Source organism: Lithobates pipiens, unplaced genomic scaffold (assembly GCF_037356315.1).
Source record: "Lithobates pipiens isolate NorthernLeopardFrog02 unplaced genomic scaffold, aLitPip1_a1.2 Scaffold_8, whole genome shotgun sequence".
Taxonomy (NCBI): domain Eukaryota; kingdom Metazoa; phylum Chordata; class Amphibia; order Anura; family Ranidae; genus Lithobates; species Lithobates pipiens.
This window is the reverse complement of record NW_027507903.1, coordinates 234,469,956-234,496,263: the sequence shown is the minus strand read 5'-3', so window position 1 is coordinate 234,496,263 and position 26,308 is coordinate 234,469,956. Positions and strand designations below refer to the sequence as shown.

The 26,308-nt window shown below is 40.9% G+C and overlaps 1 protein-coding gene across 4 annotated transcripts in view; it reads right to left on the bottom strand.

Moving 5' to 3' along the window:
- OSBPL8 (oxysterol binding protein like 8) overlaps positions 1–26,308 on the bottom strand; it is a 403,742-nt gene that overhangs the window by 155,840 nt on the left and 221,594 nt on the right. For all 4 annotated transcript variants that reach the window (XM_077474149.1, XM_077474151.1, XM_077474150.1 and 1 more), the window contains one exon: positions 10,526–10,663. In XM_077474149.1, coding sequence (XP_077330275.1) covers positions 10,526–10,663 — 138 coding nt within the window. The remainder of the gene's footprint in view (positions 1–10,525; positions 10,664–26,308) is intronic.

Sequence of the window (26,308 nt, the reverse complement as noted above, 5' to 3'; positions counted from 1 at the left end):
AAGCCACAGGTGCACTGCGCTGCACACTCTGTGTGCGAAAACCACAGCGAGTCAGTGTGAAAGCAGCCTTAGGCTGCTTTTGACATGATTGGTTCCAACACAATCAGAACCTCCATTCACCTCTAGTGAACCACAGATGTAAATGGACTTGTGGCCATTTACCCCACCTACCTCCAATCCAATGGGGGGGGATCCATCCCCTTCCATCTGGGCAGATCTGAGGGCCCATAGAGTTGAGCGGGCTGTGTCTGTGTCAGCTCTGCATATGCAGAGTGCACTTGGATCTGTCATCCACCCGCTCATTGAGGCCCGTGACTAGTTACCAAGTTGCTTAAATGGCCCTTGCTCTTCAAAAAGGTTGGGCACCCTTGTGCTAGACCAACACAAAGTGGCACATAATTGTGAAGTGGAAGGAAAATGATAAATGGTTTTCAAAATGGATTACAAATAAGTATGTGAAACGTGTGGTGTGCATTTGTATTCAGCCCCCTGCCCCCCAGCCCCCCCCCCCCCCCGGGTCAATACTTTGTAGAACCACCTGTCACTGCAATTGAAACTGGAAATGTTTTTGGGTACCAGCTTTGCACATCTATAGAGTGACATTTTTGCCCATTCTTATTTGCAAAATAGTTCAAACTCTGTCAGATTGGATAGAGCGCACCTGTCAACAGCAATTTTCAAGTCTTGCCACAGATTCTCAATTGGATTTAGGTCTGGACTTTGAATGGGCCATTCTAACACATGAATATGCTTTGATCTAAACCATTCCATTGTAGCTCTGGCTGTATGTTTAGGGCTGCTGTCCTGCTGGAAGGTGAACCTCCATCCCAGTCTCAAGTCTTTTACAGACTCTTAACAGGTTTTATTCTAAGATTGCTCTGTATTTCCATCTTCCCATCCATTCTGACCAGGTTCCCTGTCCCTGCTGAAGAAAAGCATCCCCACAACATGCTGCCACAACTATGTCTCCTGGTGGGGATGATGGGCAGTGTTTATTTTCTGCCACACATAGTATTTTGCTTTTAGGTCAAGGAGTTTAATTATGGTCTCATCTGACCAGAGCACCTTCTTTCACCTTTGCTGTGTCCCCCACATGGCTTCTCACAAACTGGAAATGAAATGGGACTTATGACTTTTTTTTTTTTTTTTTTTAACAATGGCTTTCTTCTTTTCACTCTCCCATAGGCCACATTTGTGGAGTGCATAACTAATAGTTGTTCTGTGGACAGATTTTCCCACCTGAGCTGTGGATCTCTGCATTTCCTCCAGAGTTACCATGGACCTCTTGGCCGCTTCTCCGATTAATGCTCTCCTTGCCCGGTCTGTCAGTTTAGGTGGATGGCCATGTCTTGGTAGGTTTGCAGTTGTGCCATACTCTATTTCGGATTATGTATTGAACAGAGCTCCGTGAGATGTTCAAAGCTTGGGATATTTTTTTATGACCTAACCCTGCTTAAAGCTTCTCCACAACTGTATCTCTGACCTGTCTTGTGTGTTTCTTGGCCTTCATGATGCTGGTTGTTCACTAAGGTTCTCTAACAAACCTCTGAGAGCTTCACAGAACAGCTGCATTTATACTGAGATTAAATTACACACGGGTGGACTCTATTTACTAATTAAGTGACTTGTGAAGGCAGTTGGTTCCACTAGATTTAAGTTAGGGGTATCAGAGTAAAGGGAGATGAAAATAAATGCCTGCCATACTTTTCAAATATTGAAAACATAGAATGAGAAAAAACTGTGGCAATTATAAAATGCAAAACAATGTTATAATGCCGCACCAAAAAAATTTGTAAAAACTAATAAAGCATAAAGTGGTGAAAGACTGGTCGCAAAAAAACATATATATATAAATCACGCAAACCTGTGCTGCTATCTGTTGCATTTTACATAGGCATGTACGTGCTCTTAATAAAAATAGTATTACACTATATTGCCTCTCTGTGGCTCGTCCATGGGGGGAGTCAATTTTTACAGATTTAAGGATGAGAAGCTGTGGATTTGCACTTCAGAGTATAACAGTGTGAAAAATTGCCATTCACCATCTATGACGGAATTGAAGCGCGATATATTTCTGGAAACAGTCGATTGGAGTTGTATATGGCTCGGAAGGTCCTAGCTATTTGAGGAAGATTTACCTCTACTATATGCTTGGTGGTTACCTAATGGCCAAAGATATCTGGTGAGCAGATTTATATGACACGTCGGGTGAAGCACTTTTGGTTTTTGCAAGATTCAAGCACGCTGCACTTTAGGAAGGCACGGTGCTGGAGATATAATATACATAGAAGACTATACACTATATAGTTTTATTCTCATTTATATCTTTGTTGGACTGTTTTCACGCTATATTTATGGTGTATTCATTGTCACAAATGTTGCACTCATGCAGGTCTGCGTGATTTATATACGATATATGTTTTTTCCCACCCAATCTTTTACCACTTTTCAGATAATGATTTGTAAAAAATGTGGAAAACCATTTATCATTTTCCTTCCACTTCACAATTATGTGCCACTTTGTGTTGGTCTATCACATAAAATCCCAATAAATCACATTTACTTTTTGGTTGTAACATGACAAAATGTGGAAAATTTTAAGGGGAATGAATACTTTTTCAAGGCACTGTAACAGGGCAGCAGACAGAAATGACACTTAGTGCTCTGGATTGAGACAAGTGCACACCATACAGGTATATGCTTTGTTCATATTTCATGTCTGAGGTTTTACAAACATGACTTGAGAATTCTTTGCGGACAATGATAGAAATGTCTTATTTATCTGTGCATTTTTCTTTATGCATGTCAGTTAAGAGTGGATCTTTACTTTCAAAAACAGATAAAATATATTTGAGTCTATTATGGCCAATTCTCGCCAGTGCGTTGATCTGCGTTTTAGTGCAACTGCAAAATGCAGATAAACAGAAGAGCATCTGAAAAACAACAATTTCCAATGTGTCCTATTCACACCAGAACGCTGCGCATGAATGTCAACGAACATCAGCACATGTTAAAACGCCACTAAGGTGGATAGAGTTGTATATGCATTTTCCATACATTTTAGTGCAAGTCAGTATAATTTGGCCTTAAAATTAGCAGGCTATGAAAAAGAAGGGATACTAAAGCACAGTTGTTACATTAACACCTACTCCTTAGATAATGCGTACAGCACCGGACTCTAAAAATACATCAGGTTTCTATAATTGTTTGCCAAAAAAATAAAAAAAGACGGAACACTTTGTGCTAACCAAGCAATGGACAAAAACTATGAAATAATCACTGGAAAATTTACATAGAGATGAAAATGTGTGAAAGGAGTAAAATATTATATTCAGCACTAAAAAAGAAATGAATTATTTCGAACGTAATGACTCATGCCTTTGACCAGTATACTAAAGGACAGTAGTAAAGTCAATTGCAAAAATTTTTTGAAACACAAACTGCTAATAAGCAATATACAAAATTTACACACATATTACAATATACTTAGGGGTCTATTTAAAAAACATCCATAAGACAAAATATCACAAGCATTAGTCTGGTCTGCACACATTTTACCCTTACGCTCTCTAATACTATGACTTAAGAGTCGATCATAGGAAAATTTTTGCAGCCTGGACAAACACTGCAAGCATTCCAATTTTTAAAACTCTGATGAAGAAGGTATATCCTTTGAAATGCGTTGGCCAACTAGGACCTCAGAGAGGTTCCCCTGTTCCGTGGAGCCTGCCAAGACGTTGACTACTGGGCTATGGATGGTTAGCACTTTGAGACATTTTTATTTATGTGTTTGTGAGCATAAATGATGTTGCTTTTATGTTAATAAATGTTGTGTGCACTAGGCTGGTGCACCCTCTTGTTTGTTTTTCATAGTGGCTACAGAACATCCCCAGTCCCAGGGGGCAGCAAGGCTTGGAGCTGATTACTGTGAAGTGGAGAACACACTAATACTTGACCCAGGCTACACACTATACACAGGGGATTTATTTGCACTTTTGTGCGAACCCAGAAGGCACTCTGGGGTGCTGGTCTAAGGATTACTTGCAATTATAATTAACCACCTTTTTTACCATGTTTGCTCACTCCTGAAGGCACTGTCGTCCTTTTGCCTGTCCTCTTCTCACTACCACCATTTTTTTCATTTTCCTTAGCTCGTAAAAACCCTTTATCAACCACCTCCCTTCACTTTATCAAGATTACCTCCCTCATCTTGACCCATAATTGACCTAAAAATTTTATATGCATTGGACTCATTCTATGCCCTAGAGGTTATACCACTAAGGGGAACAAGCCGTGGTATCCGATGTCTATCGAATTATAACAAGTACCATTTTCGGAAAGTTCATCTGGCTACTGCTACATTTCTCCGATTGCATTGGACTGAAACTCATTAAAGCGGAGCTCCAACCTCCCCCCACCAAAGCTGCTGACTTTTAAGATTAGGATATTTACCTGTCCAGGGATCCCACAATGTCAGCACACCGGCCGATTTTCAATCTGCTCTCCAGTGCTGCCACCGCCATTTCTTCCAATGGAAAGAGGCAGTGAATCCTTGTGGTTTCACAACCGGTTCCCTAATGCATGCTGTGCTTTATGAATGGCCCGATGGCAGGGGAAGGAGGGGGTGAACTTTCAAGTGACTTCGCTGTGGCAAAGTCAACCGGAAGTGGGAGTGGGTACCCTTCCCCCCAAAAGGTGCCAAATGTGGCAGTGGAGGGAGGGGGGGAGCCAACAAGCAGAGCTTCCCCTTTTGGATGGAGCTTCACTTTTAAGTGAAACTTCACTCTCTCCATCAACATTGACCATTTTTAATTTCTTATGCTACTAGCCTTAATAAATAAATAGGAAAGTATATTAGATATGTTTGTTTTAAACTTTTTTTTACATTTCTTCAGTTACTTCCTGCTTTCCATGCCTAGGCAAATTATGTCATACAGCCCAGGAGTCTTCAGGGTGGAAAGAGAGGAGAGGAGGAGAGGTTCTCTCAGCAAGCACACTCTCCTGCCTGCATGCATGAGCTAAGGGAAAATAAATTCCAGGAAGAAAATGCTACACAAATCATTTGCCCTTACTCAAGATGGGCACAGCCAGGAATGCCAGTGGAATCTTTTTCAAAGAGATTTCTTAGCAAAATAAAGCATGGAGGCATGGATGAAAGGGGGAATTTGTTTTGAATATTAAAAATGAATTAAAAAGCACTTTTGGTTTGTGGTGGTTAGATACAGCATATTTCCGCTTTAAGTTGAAGCACTTTAGAAAGGTCTTGCCTAACAGACTGGATGTAAGCTGATAAGGGGGGAGAGATTAATGGTAATTCAAGCGTAGTTTGGGAAAATGTATTAGAAAATACTTTAGAATTTCCCTGTAGCTCTTTTATCATTTCCAAGTAGACCTGTTGTCATACAAGTCATCCAACTACCCACCCCATAAAAGACATAAAACATAAGAAAAGGAATGAAATATCTACCTTGACTAAAGAATCACATGGTATTGAGCCCGACTTCTCCTGAATGAGAGCATAAGCGATCAGACTGCCTTTTAACAAAGATAAAATAAGCAAATGCCTAGGCACTGTCAGGTGACTAGCTGTCATGTGATCTTAAGCTGGATACACATTATGCAATTTCTGTTGGTAAACTTCCTTAGATTTACCTTCAACTATATAGTGCAAGGACCTGCTTGATTGCAATTAGAAAATGTTTAGGTTTGACCTCATATTATATGGTTTTGGTTAATCTAAAGGAAAATTGTACAAGAAAATTGGATACAAATTGTATAGTGTGTAGCCAGCTTTAGAGTAGAAAGTTCTGCAGATAAGGATAATTTAGGACCTTTATAGTTTTTTTTTTTTTTTTTTTTTTAAATGTTACAGCATGGTCTGAGCAAGGTAGGAGGGTCTAGCATGACAACTGATCCGCTTTAACTGAGAAACTAAGAAAAGTCATGGAAGTCATGAAGATAAGTATGCAAGCATCCAATGAGATGCAGAAATGAGCCTAAAATTACAAATGCAAAAAAAGCATGATTTAAGCACCAAAAAAATATTTGCGATCCCTGTCAAAATTCATATTTGCATGCTAAAGGCTGATTCTGTGAGAATAAACAATTTACTGTATTTATCATAGTGTATTCTTCTTGCGGAAGAGAAGCTTTACTTTTGCTTGTTCCGGACTCATTTCATTAATGTACATAGTCACTCTGGGGTTTTTCATAGAGAACAATCAACTATTCACAACAGTCCCAACTAAATATACAACGTCTACACAACAGCCTTAGTATCGCTGTTATAACAGCTGTATTCCCTCACTTGGACTGCTTTGCACAAGATGTTGGTATTTAAAAATCAACAGTAATAAAAATAAGGAGACGCGCACTGGTACCATAAGAAACGGTTTACTGTCTCTAACTTAAATATTTAAAATTGGTAGACATTTATAGTAGGTAGCTGCACAATGTATCACGTAAAAGCTCTTTAATTACACAGTACCTACCCGTGACCACTTTGTGTCTATAAAGATGTGTTCTAGAACATCAAACAAAAACATTTATCCAAAGTGAGTGCTTAAAACCCCCCAATGAAGTATCTACGATGAATTGGGTCTCCCAGTGTCCCTGTATGCTATTGTGGTGGGGAAGGTAGACTTGTTGGGGGTACATTTGGTCAGTAATCCAATCTGGACAAAAAAATCTCCATTCCATCTGTAGCACCTTGTGAGAAGATGAATATGGTGCAACACAAATGGTTATAGAAAAATGCTATCAAATTCAGTGGGTGGGGAGTAATTTACACCAGAATTGTAAAATAAGGCATTTTCTCTAATGCTTATCATACACGTATCGAAAAATCGTTCAAACAAGTTTTGGAGAAACTAACACATGGTCGTCAGAGCAAACGATTTTGACATCATGTAATGACCGAAATCTGATCCATAAATCATTCAACTGCATCATTTTTCATTTGTGTTGTCACATAAGCACAGTGCAAACTGTTTGGGTGACAAGCACATTAACCTTTCAATTTATCGTCCATTTGAACTTTTTTCCAAACCTTTCCTTCGATTTTTCGGCTCAAAAACTGCACAAAACAGTTGTGAAGTTTTTGAGCCGAAAAATCGAAGGAAAACCGGTTTGTGCCCATCAACTAGACAATAAACGAACAAACTGTCTAAATGACAGATTTTCGAACGATTTTTCATCTAGTGTTTGGCCACCAAGGCCCATCATACAATCAGTTTGAGTCTCCAAGCCATGAGTGGCACCAGAAGCCTCTTTTCTGTGTTGTCAGCACTGTAAACCATTACCAGAATAATAAGCCACATATACAACTTATTAGATGCTAGATATAGCAACCAGCTTCACAAAAATGTATTCACTAATTTAAGACAAGGGTAGATGCGGTGGAAAACACATTGCCTTTACTAATCACATTTCATAAGAAATTTAAAGTAAAATTTCCACCATAAGCTTAGGATTTTTGTGGGTTTGAAAAGTGAGTACAGAATAGGACTTCTGACAAGATCTGCATTCGTGTTGGAAAGATTTCCCTTAAAGAGGAAGTAAATCCTGATGGGTTTTACTTCCTCTTTGTTTTCCTGCAAAGGAAAAGCATAATGGGCTAGTATGCATCGCATACTAGCCCATTATGTGGCATTTACCTGCAAACGAAGCCTGCGATGTCCCCACTGGTGGAAACAGCCATCTTCGCCCCTCTTGCTTCCGGGGATGCAGACTCCGGTTCTGTGACTGGCCAGAGTAATTTGGGTAATCCTTAACCTCCCTGGAGGTATGATTCAGTCTGGAATTAGGTGCTGAAAGCGGTACAATTATTTTGCATGGAAATCTGGCTTTTATTTTGTAGTCCTGTAATTCTTAGGAATAACGCTCTTAAATCTGTTCAAACCAGAGTCTAGCAGACATCCCGGGTATGATAAAGTTTATAATATAATAAAGAATAATACAAATTATTCAATAATGTAATCAAATCCAAAAAAAAAATAAAAAAGGGACATGTTTTGGTTGCTATGGACAATCTCCAAATTCCAGGCAGTAAAAAACAGTATTTATAATATAAAAGTGCATGCAGGGCATTGCACAGACCACTAGGGACAAAGGGGTGTGTATTTTTTACTACAGCACTGTAATCTGTAAGATTACAGTGCTGTGTGTGTTTTGTGTGTTTTTATTTTTTTGAATTTGCCGCCGTTCTCCGCTCCCGTGCGTCGTAACGTCGCAGGGAACGGAGCTCGGCGGCATTCGGCACTGTGAATCGAGCGGAGGACAGCTCGATCACACAGCACGGCGGACATCGCTGGATCCAGGGGACAAGGTGAGTAACGCTCCCTGTGTCCTCCCCTGCATCGAGCGATGCGATCCCGAGTCTGGCTCGGGGTTACCGCTCTTGTAATTAAAATCCCAACCCGAGCCACACTCGGGATTACCGCTAGGAAGGTTAATATAGGCTTACCTATATGTAAAAATGTCTCAGGGGGGTTTACAACCACTTTAACTTTCTGTTTCATAGACATAAAAAGTGAGAAGAAATCTAGTCAAGTCAGGGAAAACTGCACCTATGACAGCGGCCTCCTAAACAAGTTTCCCCCATTCTGGAGCGAGCGCTGCCGAAAAAGGCTGAGCCGACTCTACTGTGTATTCGGCTTGGCTCGGCTCGGCTCGCAGTCCCGCCCAGTAGGGGTGGGACTGCAAGCTGAGCCGAGTACACAGTAGAGTCGGCTCAGTCTTTTTCGGCAGCGCTCGCTCCAGAAACAGCAGGAAGGCGGGACTACGAGCGAAGCCGAGCAGACGGCTCAGTCTTTTTCGGCGGCGCTCAGTCTTTTTCGGCGGCGCTCAGTCTTTTTCGGCGGCGCCCAGTATTTTAGCCTCACAGACAGTGGGGATGGGCGTATAACACGCACCCACGACTTTCCCCCGATTTTAAGGGGGAAAAAGTGCGTGTTATACGCCGATAAATACGGTATGCTTAATTGATCCTCCACTCCTCTGGCAGCCGGCACTCTCATTTACTCCCCTATGCTCCAGCAGTAGGTTGGCCCTCAAGCATTTATTCCTTGCAGTGTGGGGGCAGTCCCACCTCAAACAAGCATTTTCCCTTTCAGCTTTATAGATCTCAATGCTTGAGTGGCACTGGGGTTGATTTACTAAAACTGAAGAGTGCAAAATCAGGTGCAGCTTCTAGGATTTTTTTTGTCAAGGCTTAATTGAACAAGGTGAAGTTAGAAGCAGATTGGCTACCATGCACAACTGCACAAGATTTTGCCCTCTCCAGTTTTAGTAAATCCACCCCATTGTGTGTTATTGCACTTATTTAAAAAAAAAAAAAAGCACCTCTACATTTGTCCCTCTAATTGCACTTTTCTAGCTATTCTGAACAATTTGAAGCTGTCTTTAGAGTTTGGTGTATAAACCTGCTCCAAAAAAAATAGAAAAATAGAAAAATAAGATTTGTTTTAATTATTAGTAGGTATCCTGGGTAAATGGTAAACACATACCCAACATAACGTATAGTAGGGGTTTTTAAAAACTTGACAGAGAGTGGAAAAACTATTTAAGGCCCCATTCACACATGCAGACTTTTAATTTCATCAGTTTAAACTAAAAAACTGATGAAGTTTACCTTCAGTTTTTACTTGAGTTTTTTACATCCACTACCAATGCAAAAACAGACCATTTCTTCCTTTACATCCGCTTTAAACATCAGTTTTGTTTTTTTAACGGAACAAAAATAGAGCTTCGATCCATTTAAAAAAAAAAAGGATGTTGACGGATGTAAACTAATGTAAATATATGATCACTCGTTTAAATCCGTTATCCATAGAGATGTATTGGTATCTGTTTTTCATACTTCCATTGAAGGTTAAAAAGTAGACAAAGGGTCTGCATGTGTGAAAGGGGCCTTAAGCTCATCGTAATGATGTTAGTCTCTCCCCCCTGTAACTGATCATTGGCTGGATCAAATTGTCTGTTAGAAGTCCCCCACGGGTGGAACTTGCCCCTGTGAGGAAACGGATTTCCCCACTTGCTTCACCAAGTAAAAAAATAACAAGAAAAAAAGAAGAATAAATACAGGGCAGTAGATGTTTTAAGCTATACATAATGTATCAATCATTTCTCTTTTCTTTCAAGGCCAAAAAAATTCTTATTTTTAAGACTGCAGCTAAAATCCATTCCACATTTAAAAAATGCCTTTGCAGTTTAATATACTACAAAAATTACAGTGGCATTTAAAAAAAAAAGAAACCTTCTTATCCTTCAAAGGACTCTGGTACCATGCTCCACCACACTTCTTGGCATCACTGCAAATTACATCTGCTATATCCTGTACCAGCAACATTAAAGAGCCTAAAAATAAAACACATCATCTAAAAGTAAACACAGTACAAGGTCACACGTGGCGAAAAGCAACAAATGCTAAGTCTGGCAGCGCAGAACAATGTGCAGAACGTAGAAAGAGAACTTTTTTTTAAAAGTACACAAGAATATGAACTGGATTTCAAATATAACCTCTTACCATGACTGTGAATAATTCCTGGGCTCAGTGTAGCTTGGACTAAGTCTTTGGTAGGAGAAAGGTATGCATCTTTACCCTGACGATGGCTCATCTTTGCCGGAGGGATCACTGGAGAATCATCATTGCTTATGATGACAGCTGGAACAAAATAAACACATTACAAAGCTTAGGTCTCTTTTGCAGGAATAAGGGATGTATTTCTTCTCAATGGTTCCAATTTACAAAAAACTGGACTGTATAGGAACATCTAAAATTATACCAAAAAGGAATGCATTACATAATAAAATTTAAGATTATTTGCAATCTATCTTTTTTTTTTTTAAGAGAACCTTTCCTTCCTCCATAACAGTCGGCACCGAAATACCAATTGTCTGCTGGTAGGGACTAGGGAAAGGTGACATCACTCCCTTTGTCATGTGACTGTGCTCAAGTCTATCAATTGGCTGCTACACCCAAGCACAGAAACATATGAGGTCACATGAAAAAGTGGGAATTTTGCACCAATGGAGGAGGAAAAATAACAGCAGGCTCATTGGAAAGGTGAGGGAGTATGAGGCATTTTCACAGACACTCAGCTTGTCCTTACTGGGGTAAGTGACAGCTATGGTTTGAAGACCCGTGTAGATCTTGGAAGATGCCGGTTATTACCTTTATAAGCAAGACAACCCACCAATGTGCAATTCCCAGAAACTGAATTTACTTTATTACTAGGGGGGCAACTTCCCTGACTAAGCCCCTTCTCAACTTACATTCAACTATCCAATGAGAGCGCCTTATCGACTACTCTCTTATTTCTTTCAGCCTAGGTTTACACTACTGCGATGCGTTGTACTGCGAATTTGATCCGTTTCTTTGTCCTGCGTGAGGTGCCAACTTAGCGCAAATTTCAGGAGGCAGACAGTGAACAATTGACAGAGATGTGAACTGTGTGCTGCGAATTCACTGCAAGTTCAATTGAAGCCTATGAAGATAAAATTCCCACTGCACCATAGGAATTTGCATTGCACCCACAGTGAACATGCACAGGACCCTTTTTTTTTTTCTTGCGCCAAATTAGCAATGCATATATGTAAACCAAAGCCATGGAATACTATGCTTTTTACATGACATGCAAATCTGTTTGTTCCTAAACGCATCAAAGCCGCTGTGAATTTGCATTAGTGTGAAACGAGGCTTAGTCCATACTGCCTCTTTGAAAAGCTATTCACAGAGATGCCGCTGCTTTCTGAACCTTGAAATCCTCTGACAGGAGAGCTGCATCTTCACACAGCAGTAGCTCCACCCAACCCCTTCCCTCTGCTGTCCATTCACAGAAGACTTTGTATTTTGTGAGTGGGTTCATTTAATGCACAGCACTCTGTGACTGGGCAAGAGGAACGGAGCAGTGGGCAGAATGACTGCATACAAACCTGGAATTGCAGCAGCAGAGACCAGATGGTCCAACAGTGGAAGTGAAGCAAAGGCTGTACTTATGGGCGCACAGTAAAATGAAAATTGGAATTTAAAGAGATAAGTTCACAAGATGCATGTACCTTCTTAAATCAAACCCATGGCTCATTTTAGAAAGTGGCTGAATTCCTGGAGCTCAGCTTTAAAACCATCAGCCCTGTGAAGCTAAGCATTATACTCACCAGAGCATCTGCCATGTCTGTTTGGAACTGGGTGGTGGAGGCAGGATCATCTGCCTATTTTTACTGCCCCCTTTTGCTGCCTGTGTGAACAAAGCCTTGCCGACTAGAAGCACAGACAAAGCAAAGAGGTATAAAGCTAGATTCACACCTATTTGTTTGCTGTAGCTCACGTTTGTGCAGGCACAGCAGCCCATTAATTTGAACGGGCTGCAGTACATGCGGTTAATGCAGGAAAAGAGACTATGCACTTTTTAAAAACACAGCCGCAGGGAAAACACCATGCGATTTCCCGCACCTGGAAACTCCCTGGGCATTAAAAATAAATGGCAGGTCTGCCCATCTGCAAAAGAGTAGTGCGTGTTGGCTGCCATTTACACGCTGTCCAGCACCCGCAACAGTGTGAACCCAGCCTAACAGCTGTCAAAGGCAACAAAGAAAAACTAGTTTAAAAGAAGCTTTTGTTGCCTGTAAATGCCACAGCAGGGAGGCATGTTGAGGTATAAGACCTTAGTATGAAATAGTTAAAAAAAAAAATGTAATAAATGGATACTTACCTGTCCAAGGATCCTGTCCTCATCCAGCATAGTTCCTCACTAGCTTCTGGGTTCCCCAACTGTGGGCAGCCGCTTGTGCCACTTTCGGCTTCACAGCCGGCTGCCCACAGTGATTTGTGAATGGTCCCACAGTCTTCTGGAACCTATGATGTGTCCCAGAGGACGGCTGGATGAGAGGGGGGAAGGAGAGCTTCCCCTCGGACTGCCTAGTCAAAAAACGGGTACCAGCTCCACCCCCTCCAATATTACATGTAAAGTTAGGCAGAGGATGGGAGGGAGGATGTCTTAAAACAGAACATACCCGTCTTAAAACCTACAGTACTATTACACAGCCATGCAGAATATAAGAAATTCGTAAGCCAAAGTCACATGCTGAAATGTGTTTCAGGTGGGAGTATCAAAAAGTATGTAACTAATGGATGGATAAATAGGTTTGCTTGCTGAATAGTCTACAGGATTCTACATACATGTCCCAGATTTAAGTAGAAAGCCATGCTGAGTTGCTGCGTTTCATTTGTTCAGGCCGATTAGAAGCAATGTTTACAACCCATTTGTGTACATCTATGTAATTATGTCAGTGCTTAAGCATAGTTACAATTTGTATTATGTATTGGTGTTTAGGAGCAAAAGCTGCAGGTAAGCGCAATTTTTATAATTCTACAACAGACCGCGTGTATAAAGAAAGAAAATAAGCCGTGTCCTGGCACATTTGGAACAGGCCCTGAGACAGTTTGGAACACTATATCGCGACTAAAAAACTTTGGTTAGAATTTATTTTTAACCACTTCAGTTCCGGACCAATAAACACCTTAAGGACCAGAGGTCTTTTTGCAATTTCGCACTGCGCTGCTTTAACTGGTAATTGCGCGGTCATGCAATATTGCACCCAAACGAAATTTGCGTCCTTTTCTTCCCACAAATAGAGCTTTCTTTTGATGGTATTTGATTGCCTCTGCGATTTTTTTTTTTTGCGATATAAATGAAAAAAGAGCGAAAATTTTGAAAAAAAAAGATATTTTCTTCTTTTTGTTATAAGAAAAATCGAATAAACTAAATTTTAGTCATACATTGAGGGCAAAATTTATTCAGCCACATGTCTTTAGTAAAAAAAATGTCAATAAGCGTATATTTTTTGGTTTGCGCAAAAGTTATAGCGTCTACAAACTAGAGTACATTTTCTGGAATTTACACAGCTTTTAATTTATGACTGCCGATCTCATTTCTTGAGGTGCTAAAATGGCAGGGCAGTACAAATCCCCCCCAAATGACCCCATTTTGGAAAGTAGACACCCCAAGGAAATTGCTGATGGGTATGTTGAGCCCATTGAATATTTATTTTTTTTGTCCTAAGGGATTGAATAATGACAAAAAAAAAAAAAAAAAATTTTTTTTACAAAAAGTTGTCACTAAATGATATATTGCTCACACATGCCATGGTTATATGTGAAATGACACCCCAAAATACATTCTGCTGCTTCTCCCGAGTACGGGGATACCACGTGTGGGACTTTTTGGGAGTCTAGTCGCGCACGGCACCCCGAAAACCAATCACCACCTTCAGGATTTCTAAGGGTGCAAATTTTTGATTTAACTCCTCACTACCTATCACAGTTTCGAAGGCCATAAAATGCCAAAATAGCACAAAACCCCCCCAAATGACCCCATTTTGGAAAGTAGACACCCCAAGCTATTTACTGAGAGGCATGTTGAGTCCATGGAATATTTTATATTTTGCCAAAAGTTGCGGGAATATTACAAACTTTTTTTTTTTTGCACAAAGTTGTCACTAAATGATATATTGCTCACACATGCTATGGGCAGAAGTCAAATTACACCCCAAAATAAATTCTGCTGCTTCTCCCGAGTACGGGGATACCACATGTGGGGGACTTTTTGGGAGCCTAGTTAACTAGCTACCTAGCGACACTAGCGACACTGATGCAGCGTTCAGAAAAATTATCGCTTAGTGACACTGGCAAAAGGGGGTGAAAGGGTTAACTAGCGGAAATCAGGGGGTTAAAACCATTATTGGGTAGTATATCGGGGTACCTAGCGCTATAAAAACCTGGCGGTGAACCTAAAAAAATAACTAGCTACCTAGCGACTGTAGCGACACTAATGCAGCGATCAGAAAAACGATCGCTTAGTGACACTGGCAAAAGGGGGTGAAAGGGTTAACTAGCGGCAATCAGGGGGTTAAAAACATTATTGGGTAGTATATCGGGGTACCTAGCGATATAAAAACCTGGCGGTTAACCTAAAAAAATAACTAGCTACCTAGCGACACTAGCGACACATGCAGCGATCAGAAAAATGATCGCTTAGTGACACTGGCAAAAGGGGGTGAAAGGGTTAACTCTAGGGGCAATCAGGGGGTTAAATCTTTATTGGGGGGTGATAGGGGGCTACCCTGGACCTAACACTAACTGTCCTGACAGTTTTTACTGTCACAACTGACACTGAATGCATTGATCAGTAAAGAAATGATCAATGCAATCAGTGACACTGTGACTGGGGGGGGAGGGGGGCGGGGGGGGGGATCGGGGGGCGATCGGGGGGGGGATCGGGGGGGGTTTGTGTGCCTGTGTGTACCTACATGTCAGTGTAGTGTTCGTGCACACTTACTTTTACTCTTCTCCTCGTAGTCCGGTCAAAAAGACCGCCCCGAGGAGAATGACATCACTTCCTCCTTCCTGTGTAAACAATACACAGGGGAGGAAGCTTCTCATTGGCCAGGAGCGATCCAGAGGGGGTGGCCGAAAACGAACGGCCATCCCCTCATCACGGATCGCTGCTGGACCGAATCGGACCGCCGTAACCAGCGGGAGGGGGTCCGATGGGACCCCCCACCCGCTGGAAGGCAATCACGTAGATGTACGTGATTCTGCCTGCCTGTGCCATTGTGCTGACGTACATTGGCAATACGGCGGTCCTGAAGTGGTTAAATAAGACACATTTTTTAAGACACCTCCGTTTTAGAGTGCCTTGAATAAGTATTCATACCCCTTGAAATTTTTTACATTTTTGTCATGTCACAACCAAAAAAAAAAATTTATTTTATTGTAACTTTATGTGATAGATCAACACAAGGTGACATAATTGCGAAAGGAAGGAAAACGATTTTCATATTTTTTTTACAAATAAATATCTGAAAAGTGTGGCGTGCTTTTGTATTCAGCACCCGGCCCCCCTGAGTCAATACTCTATAGAAACACATTTCGCTGCAATTACAGCTGCAGGCCTTTTTGGGTAAGTCTCTACCAGCTTTGCACATCTAGAGAGAATAAAATGTTTGCCCATTCTTCTTTGCAAAATAGCTCAAGCTCTGTCAGACTGAATGGAGAGCATCTTTGAAAAGCAATTTTCAAGTCTTGACATAGATTCACAATTGGATTTAGGTCTGGACTTTGACTGGACCATTCTACCATGAATACGCTTTGATCTAAACCATTCCAATATAGCTCTGGCTGTATTTTTTATTAGGGTATTTTCTTGCTGGAAAGTGAAACTCCACCCCAGTCTCAAGTCTTTTCTCTAACAAGTTTTCTTCTAACATTGCCTTGTATTTGGCGCCATTTTTCTTCCTATCAAATCTGACGAGCTTCCCTGTGCCTGCTAAAGAAAAGCATCACCACAACATGATTCTGCCACCACCATGTTTCACAGCAGGGATGGTGTCTTCAGGGTGATGTGCAGTGTTAGTTTTCCTCCACACAGAGAGTTTTGCTTTTTGACCAGAGCACCTTCTTCCACATGTTTGCTGTGTCCCCCACGTCTTCTCGTAAACTGCAAACAGAACTTCTTATGGCTTTCTTCCAACAGTTGGCTTTCTTCTTGCCACTCTTCCATAAAGGTCAGATTTGTGGAGTGCACGACTAATAGTCGTCCTGTGGACAGATTCTCCCACCTGAGCTGTGGATCTCTGCAGCTCCTCCAGAGTTACCATGGGCCTCTTGGCTGCTTCTCTGATTAATTCTCTTCATGCCGGGCTTGTCAGTTTAGGTGGATGGCTTTTCAGATGCTGGATTGAACAGTGCTCCGTGAGATGTTCAAAGCTTGGGATTTTTTTTAAAAAACCTAACCCCACTTTAAACTTCTCCACAACTTTATCCCTGACCTATACCTATCTGGTGTGTTCATTTGCCTTCATGATGTGGTTTGTTCACCAACAAACCTCTGAGGTCTTCACAGAACAGCTGTATTTATACTGAGATTAACCACCTGCCTACAGGGCACTTCCACCCCCTTCCTGCCCAGGCCAATTTTCAGGTCGCACTTTGAATGACAATTGCCCAGTCATGCAACACTGTACCCAAATTAATTGTATTATAATTTTCTTCACACAAATAGAGCTTTCTTTTAAAGGTATTTAATCACTGCAGGGTTTTTTATTTTTTACTTTAAAAAAATGAAAATTTTGAAAAAAAAAATTCTTAGTTTTCTGTCAGTAAATTTTGAAAAAGGAGTAGTGATCGGGAGCAGTGATCGCTGTCATGTGACTAGTAGCCCCCCCCTCCCAGTTAGAATCACTCTCTAGGACACACTTAACCCCTTCATCGCCCTCTAGTGGTTAGCCCCTTCACTGCCAGTGTCATTTACACAGTAATCAGTGCATTTTATAGCACTGTTTGCTGTATAAAATGACAATGGTCCCAAAAAGTGTCAAAAGTGTCCAATGTGTCCGCCATAATGTCACAGTCACGATAAGAATCACAGAAAGCCGCCATTGCTAATAAAAAAAAAATGTATAATAAAAATGCCATAAATCTATCCCCTATTTTGTGCAAACCAATCAATATACGCTTACTGCGATTTTTTTTAACAAAAACATGTAGAAGAATACATAATCGGCCTAAAGTGGGGGGAAAAAAAATGGTTTTTTTATATATTTTTGGGGGATATTTATTATAGCAAAAAGTAAGACATATTTCTTTTTTTTCAAGATTGAAATTTTTTTTTGTTTATAGCGCAAAAAATAAAAACTGTAGAGGTGTTTAAATACCACCAAAAGAAATCTCTATTTGTGGGGGAAAAAAAGGCAGTCGATTTTGTTTGGGTGTAATGTCGCACGATCGCACAATTGTCAGTTAAAGCAACGCAGAGCCGAATCGCAAAAAGTGCTCTGGTCAGGAAGGGGGTAAAATGTTCTGGGGCTGAAGCAGTTAAAGTGGAACTTCCCTTTTGGGTGGAGGTGTGTAGGCGCACGCGTGTGTCATTAAGGTTTATTTTGACTCTGGTCATGAAGGGGTTAAGGTTATGCCATTGTTTCTGTGCAAGAAAACCCTTTGCACACCTGTTGCTCATAGCTAGTAATTAAACCGAGCCAAACCAGAAGAAACAGACCTATTTTTAGGCTGGTGGAGGAGTTTTATCCCTCGAGCATTATCTTTGTAGTTCTTGTCACAAGGCATTATAATTAAACAGGAGCTGTAAAATTAAAGTGTCATTAAGAGAATACATAAGTTATTTGTTATGTCATGGGGCCGTATGTATTTATGTAAACCATTGAATGGTCACCTTAAACCTTTTTCTATACATGACTTTATTCCCACTGTGGCAGATGACCTTCAGTTATAGTGTGCACCCATACAGTAAAGCAAAGCTATAGCTAAACTCTAAGGCCTACTGCACACAGGCCTTACAAAAGTTCGTTTTAGACCCCTTTCACAGTGGGGCGTTTTTCAGGCGTTAAAAAAAGCGCCTGTAAAGCCCCATCTGCAAACCCAATGTGAAAGCCCAAGTGCTTTAAGAGCCCTTTCACACTGCCAGCACCCGAAAAATGCTCATAAAGTGCCACTTAAACTAGCGGCACTTTACCAGCATTTTTCGAGTGCTAGTGGGGCGCTTTTAACCCCTGGTAGTGGCCAGATAAAGGGTTAAAAGCGCCCACAAAGTGCCGCTGCCAAAAGCACTTTGCAGGCACTTTTCAGGCGTTTTGCAGGCGCTTCCCATTGATTTCAATGGGAAGGGGCGCTTTAGGAGCGGTGTATTCCCTGCTCTAAAAATGTGGCAAAGAAGCTGCTTGCAGGACTTTTTTTGACGCCCTGCCAGTACAGCGACTCCGTGTGAAATCACTCGGGCTTTCACATTGGGATTGCAACTGCGGCTTCTTTCAGGCGCTTTACAGGCACTTTTTTTTTTTTTAACGCTAAAGCGCCTGAAAACTGCCCCAGTGTGAAATGGGTCTTACAGGTGTGTGGCAGTTTTTTTTCTATGCCTCTAAACGTACCTCTATGTTAGCCTATGTGTCCATGCATATATAGGTGTTTACAGGTGTATTAGGCCCCTTTCACACTGGGGCGTTTTTCAGGCGCTACAGCACTAAAAATAGCGCCTGTATAGCGCCTGAAAAAATCTGTCCCCTTTTACTCCAGTGTGAAAGCAGGAGGGCTTTCACACTGGAGCGGTGCGCTAGCGGGACGGTGAAAAAAGTCCTGCGAGCCGCATCTTTGGAGCGGTGTATTCACCGCACCTACTCATTGAAATCAATGGGGCAGCGCGGCTGTACCGCCAGCAAAGCGGTGCTGAAGTTTTAACCCTTTTTCAGCCGCTAGCGGGGATTAAAACTGCCCTGCTAGTGGCCGCATATCACCGCTAAAACGACGGTGCGCTGGCAGGATGGTAATTTAAAGGCTGGATGCATTTACTGCTTGAGCAGTCATTCATTCCAATTAGTATTCTGGCCAAGGGAATCTCATAAATGCTCAAATGCATTATGTACCTAAACCCATGTGCAAAACGCGTTTTCAATAGGCAGAACTATACGCAGCAAAGTAGCTAATGGGATATTTTGCGTGTTGCGGTTTACACCTTCATTATTGTATTTTACTGCATTTGGTATTTGTTTGGCTTGATACAGAGTGGTGCGCTTATAGCACCTATTAAAATGTGAGTACCCAAATATAAGGAATATTGCCATTTTAAATAAAAAAAACTTTTCAAATTGCTGCAAGCAACCATCCAATGATCTAAATGCTGACCATAAACCCTGAGGTGGTTTAAAAGCGTGTTTTGACCAAGCTTAGGTGCAAGGTCACACGCTCTAAGGTGAGCGCATATACCAAAGTGGGAGCACAAAGGTGGACACAAGCACTTTACTGTTTTATCATCCATTTTATCATCTCCAATGAGCACCAGAAGAATGGCGTAGTTATGAATGGACTTTATGATGCGATTTTATGGACACAGATTAATGCATGAATTAGTTTGGCACAAGAGCACTTTAAACACATTTCACTTTATTTCTATATTGATTCTTGTATATCGATGCACTTTATATAGATTTACTGTATGTAAATTACAGGTTGTCCCTGCAATTATCGCAGTATTGCAATTTTTGCACAGGGTTGCAAATTTCTCTATTGCATATGAATGCTACATTTGTATATAGAGGTGTGTATACTACACAGGTTGTCATTGGGAGGATCGCATAGGATTGCAATTTTTATTATTCACGATCGCAACTTATAATCACATACGATTGCATTATTATATTCATTATATATTCATTATTATATTCACTAGATTTTTTATATAGGAATATTAAACTGCAGCCAGTAATATTATGATTTAGTACGGTTGCCGTATTATTACATTTGGGTAGCGCAGCATTATATGGGAACAAAACTTTTTGGCGCGAGCATATGGGACATGATCGATGCTAGCAGCTGTCCTTTAATCATCTCTAATTATCATTTGGATTCTCACATGGTAGCTCACAAGATTCCGTTTGTTTTTTAGGTTCTAGCTAATATAATGACATTATCATGGACAATTCAAAAAATTAGAAAAAGAGAACTGTGAAACCTTGATGTTACTCTTGGATTAATACTGAAATACGGTTTAAGAACTGCAACTTATGTTTTTGAGTGAAGTAGAAGCTCTAGGATGACTAGTCCATATTTGCCATAGTTTCTCAAACTTAGAAATATGGTGTCATTTTTTTTTATGCTAAGATCAACTCATATTGAGCTTGTGTATTCAATCGTAAATCATCATCAGAACATCATCAGGTGCGTTGTTGGATTTCCATAGTTTTGTAATAGTCAACCTTGCTGCTATTAATACGTTTTCTACTACCTTTCTATACTATATAGCAAGGATAGGCAACCACTGCCCTCCAGCTGTTTTAAAACTACAAGTGCCATGAGACATTGCAAGACCCTGACAATCACAGACATGACTCCTAGAGGCAGAGGCATGATGGGATTTGTAGTTTCACCACAGCTGGCGTGCCAAGGTTGCTTACCCCTGCTCTAAAGAGTAAAGATCGAGATTTATTCCTAGAAGGGCCATTGCGGGAATAATGCCACGTACACACGACCGTACTTTCCTTCAGAATAAACTGACAGTCTTTCCGAGAGAGTTTCCGACTGAGTTCCGACGGAACAGACTTGTCTACACACGATCACACCAAAGTCTGTTCATTTTGAACGCAGTGACATACGACTGGCCTAGAAACGGAAGTTCAATAGCCAGTAGCCAATAGCTGCCCTTGCGTCGTATTTGGTCAGTCGGAATAGCATACAGACGAACGGTTTTCCTGACAGGGATTGATTCCGTCGGAAATATTTAAAACATATTCTATTTCTAGGTCTGTCAGACTTTTTGGGAAAAAAAAGTCAGCTGAAGCCCACACACGATCGGAATATCCAAAGAAATTATTCCGTCTGACCTTTTCTGCCGGAAAGTCCGGTTGTGTGTGCGCGGCATAAGAGTTGCTTGCAAAATTTTGTAGCTCAGCATAGAGCTTTAGCCTTGTCTACAAAGTATTTTATGGTCACTGTTCCCTGACTTCCAGTCCAAGCTAACAACAGACACAACTTCCTTAACAGAGCTTTCCTGTTTTTTACAGCTGAAAATAAAGCAAATTATTAATTCTTAAAACATAGTTGTAAAAAATTACGAATGTTTGCAGACCTTTGGTTGGCTTTATAGTATTAAAAGAGTAATGAACAGATCTCCACATCAGATATACAGTATGCCTTTTAACAAATGTAGCAACATAGATTTAGGACATGTGAATTCATAAGGGATTCATTGACATCCTTTAAAATGGGTGTAGCACTGAAAACTTGGTATTGTGCCCAACTCAGACAGGTACATGAATCTACACTGAAGAAGTGCCCATAATGTTCAGTGCACTCCCTGTGTCTAGGGTCCATCACTCACATGTGATCGCTGCTTCAGAGATTACATGCAAGTGGGCACAATAAGGTACAAGCTCCAGCAGCCTCCCATTGCTTTCTATGGGGCTGCCTACTCACCGCTAATCGTGGGAACCTCTCGCATGTAATCGCAGGTAGGTGTGAATGGACCCCAAGACTGAAAAGGGAAGAACCCCAAAATGGAGTTAAGGTCCCAGTCTTCACCCCCTCTCTGCAATAAGTCTTTTTTGGGAGAAGAGGGGGGCTTTTTCCTTGCCACTCACTACCATTCTCATCTAGGCATGAACCATGTGTCCTGGTCCCACAGCCTCCTGGGATATCACCATCACACATCCTATGAGGCTGAAGGAGACAATACACATAGTTCCTGGAAGGTGGCACAAAATTACGTCACTGGGGGCCATGCTGCCTGAACAGTGAAGACACAGCTGGCTGAGGAGATCAAGATAATGGTGCGGGACACAGGCAATGGCAATGTGGGGCAGCAGAGGGTAAGGAAAGCAGGGGGTCGTGAAATTCTGCTTTAACCAAGCTACACAGCACAATGTGACTGTGACCAAAGACTTAAAAGTTTGTGAAGACTCTTTAATATATGGCACTGTCTTAGTTCTATTAGCCCTGGAACCCTCGCCACATTTCTTTAGATTAATAAACTATAGCCTGAGCTTGGGTCCACCATACGGAGTTAGCCTTTTTGCAGGTGATCTATTATTAGCCCTAACCCAAAATTCTCCTTGACTAACTTATTATATACCCCAAATTTATTCTCCTGGGTCACCTGCCTATCTACAAATGAGAAAAAGTGGATTGCCCTCAATGTCTTCCTGCCCAATCCAACGCTTGTAATGCTTAAATCTACCTTCAATTTCACTTGGGCTGACAAAATACTGGAACATCTTTGCAAACTAACCTCCAACTACTCTCACTTATACTCAGCCAATAATATCCCAACTATTTGTAGTTTAAAAATCTCCATAAATCTCCAAAAATCTCACATGATGTCTTTTGGATGGGGAAAATTATTTCCATCAAAATATACATTCTTCTTACGTTCTTGTGCCCGCGTGCCCTGAACATGGGGGGGGGTGCTTTGGGGAAAGGGGTCCCTGCGGGCCCCCCCCCACCCCAAAGCACCTTGTCCTCATGTTGATGATGCCAAGGGACGTTGGTTGTCGGGGTCTGTGGGTGGGAGGGGCTTATCAGAATCCGGGAGCCAACTATAATAAGAGGGCCCCCAGATTCCGGCCCCCTACCCTATGTGAATGAGTATGGGGTACAATGTACCCCTAACCATTCACCTGGTGAAAAAAAGTAATAAAAAAAAACAAAACCCAAGTTTAAAAATTTTTTTATTATTAGACAGCTCCAGTGGTCTTCCGTTTTGGGGGGTCTTCTCGCCGGATTCCTCTGCTATTTTCTGCTAGCTCTTTTACTAGAGGAGGAGCCCGGCTTTCTTCTTCATCGTCGCCACTATCCGGGGGTCAACGCTAGTAAAAGAGCTATAAGAAGAAAGCAGAGGCCTGGCAGAAGACTAGAAGAGCGGGACAAGACCCCTGAAGAGCGGGACAAGACCCCCAAAGAGCGGAACAAAACCACCAAAGTCGGAAGAAGACCCCCGAAGTCGGAAGAAGCCGGGCTAGTAAAAGAGCTAGCAGAAGATAGCGGAGGAGTCCGGCGAGAAGACCCCCCCCCCCCCCCCCCAAGACAGAAGAAGACCACCGGAGCTGTCTAATAAATTATTTGGAAAACTTGTGTTTTTTTATTTACCCCATACTCATTCACATCATTCACATAACTTGTCCAAATAAAGAAAGCCTGCAGGGACAATGAATTTAAATGTCATTTTGTTTTTTCTTTATAAAAATATCAGTTTTGCTGCAGCAAAACACAGATGCGCCACTTAACAGGCAGACTAGGGGGAACCCCCAGACACTGTATTTAAAGGGATTTTTCAATTTATTGTTTCACTTTAAACATAATTAATGCTCCTTTAAAAATGATCTCTTTTAAAAGTTTTTTTTTTGCATTGGTACATGTCCCCCAGAGCAGTAGCCAGGCCCCCATGCCCTTTTTATGGCCAATTAGCCTTTAAAATGGGGACTTTTTGATTTTTCAAGTTCGAAAATACACTTCAATGGGGTTTGTTGTTCAGGTCCTAACTTTTGCAATGTTTGAGAGCTCTGGCGCAAACCGAAATGGGGGGGGGGGGCCTTTTGTTCGGCCCATCTCCACTGATGTGAAGTCTTTCTGGACTAAGGTCCTCATATATTTAAATTCATTTGAAACAGAGATCATCTAAGACCTTTGGCTAGCTGTATTACATTTCAATTACATTTTACACGTCCAACCCTCGCTAAATACAAATGAAAAATATCTCAAGATATGGGACTCGGATTAAAAACGGCCACCCGGCACTCTCTGTGGAAAGTGTGACGGCTCTATGAGGAACTCATAAAGGAAGCTGGGAATCCCCTGTGCCATGCCTTTCCCTACCCATTCCTTCCTTCCACACCCACAAACCTTTTCCCTCCTGTCAACTTTTTTTTTTACTTTTCTCTTATATTTAATATTGCATGTCTCGACTAGAAGCCCACAAAATCTCCCACTTTCTACTTTGCTCTCTGACATACCTTGAATGTATTCCAGTCTGAAAATGGAAAACCTAATGACAACAAAACCAAATCTGCAACCCAACATAGTACTCTTTCCTTTCCTCCCTCCCTCCCCCCTTTCCACCCCTAAAACCTACGCGCCCCCCCCTTTACCTCTACTTCCCTTTTCAGTAACTGAACCTGGGAACACCGGGACAAACAATGTAATAACTGTTGTATTCCAAATGCACATAAATAACTACAATACACGTTTTTTACTTATATTGTTTTCTGATTCCCAACATTTTGTAGAACTGATTACAAGATCTTTAATACTAAACAGACACTAGAATTTATTGCTAAAACTTTAAATAAAAATGATTGAAATGAAAAAAAAAAAAAAATTGATGGCAATGTAACGTGGGTATGATCTCTGCTAAATAAGATGGCCTCTTTGTGACTATCAAATTTTGAGACACTAAAGGAAAAATGCAGATCATTTCTAAAATTTCACAACCGTACTGGATCAAAAATCATTTACTGTCAGATGAGAAAAACTTGTAAAGTTTCCAAGAATGATTAATGGAAGAAGGGAGACTATGGTTAAAACTAAAATCATAAAATATAACATCTTGTTGCTTTTGCATCTTGATCTTGTTAAAGTATCTCAAAGCATGTTTAATATCATCTGCTGCCCTCTGCTGGAAAAATAAAACACTTTCAGATGTATATGCAATCCCAATTTCAAAAAAGTTGTGACGCTGTGTAAAATCAGCATAAAACACAGAATGCAATGATTTGCATCTTATAAACACGTATTTTATTCACAATAATTTATTTTTTAGAAAAAGATCAAAAACTCAGCCTGAGAAAATGTACCATATAAAAAAATATTAAAAAAGTTATTTAAATTGATGTCAGTAACACATCTCAAAAAAGTTGAGACAGAGTCATGTTTGGCATGGTGTAAAATTCCTACTTCTTTTAACAAACCAGTTACTTGAGATATGGAAGAAGAATGTTGTCTGATATAGGATTCTAACTGCTCAACAGTCCTCCCTCTTATGTCTTATTTTTGTTTCAAGATGTGCCAAATATTTTCAGGCTCCATGCACGCTAGCTTACTTTTAAGCTCCTAGCAGCTGCTTTAACAGTTTTTTTCTTTTTCTCCCCATAGAAGCAAATAGTGTTATTCTATGTGTCTATGCACACTAGTTTAGGATGGAAGCGCTTTTCAAGCTTTAGCTTCAAGGAGCAGAAATATATATATATAAAGATTTTTTGCGAGGGATTTAACAGCAGAAGAAAAAAAAAAGCTAAATTATATAACATTGGTAACAAATAGATATCTTAATATTTATATATATATATATATATATATATATATATATATATATATATATATATATATATATATATATATATATATATATTGTAACCTGGGGGACAGGTAGCAGGTACAAAGCTCCCTGGAATGAGCAGTTTCTCAGGCACAGATACCAAATCCAGAGAGGAAGTGACAAACAGTGCTGTGTTTATTTGTGTTATATACAAGTCCAAATACAGGTGCTGTACAGTGTTCCAGAAAACAAAATAAAGGACAAAATAGCAAAACACAAATCCTAGCCGTGTCTCGGCTCTAACTATACAATCCGCAGGGTCTCATTACCAGGCTGACCAAGCCTAACGCTTGTCAGTCTCTACAAAAACCGCTTAACAGCTTTTACCAACCTTACTCTCTTCACAGACCAACTTTGTGTGTATGTCCCAGGCAGAGAGCAAAGGCTGTCTGCCCAGGTGAGCTTCAAGAGGGAGTCCGCCGGGACTCTGCGTTTTTTTT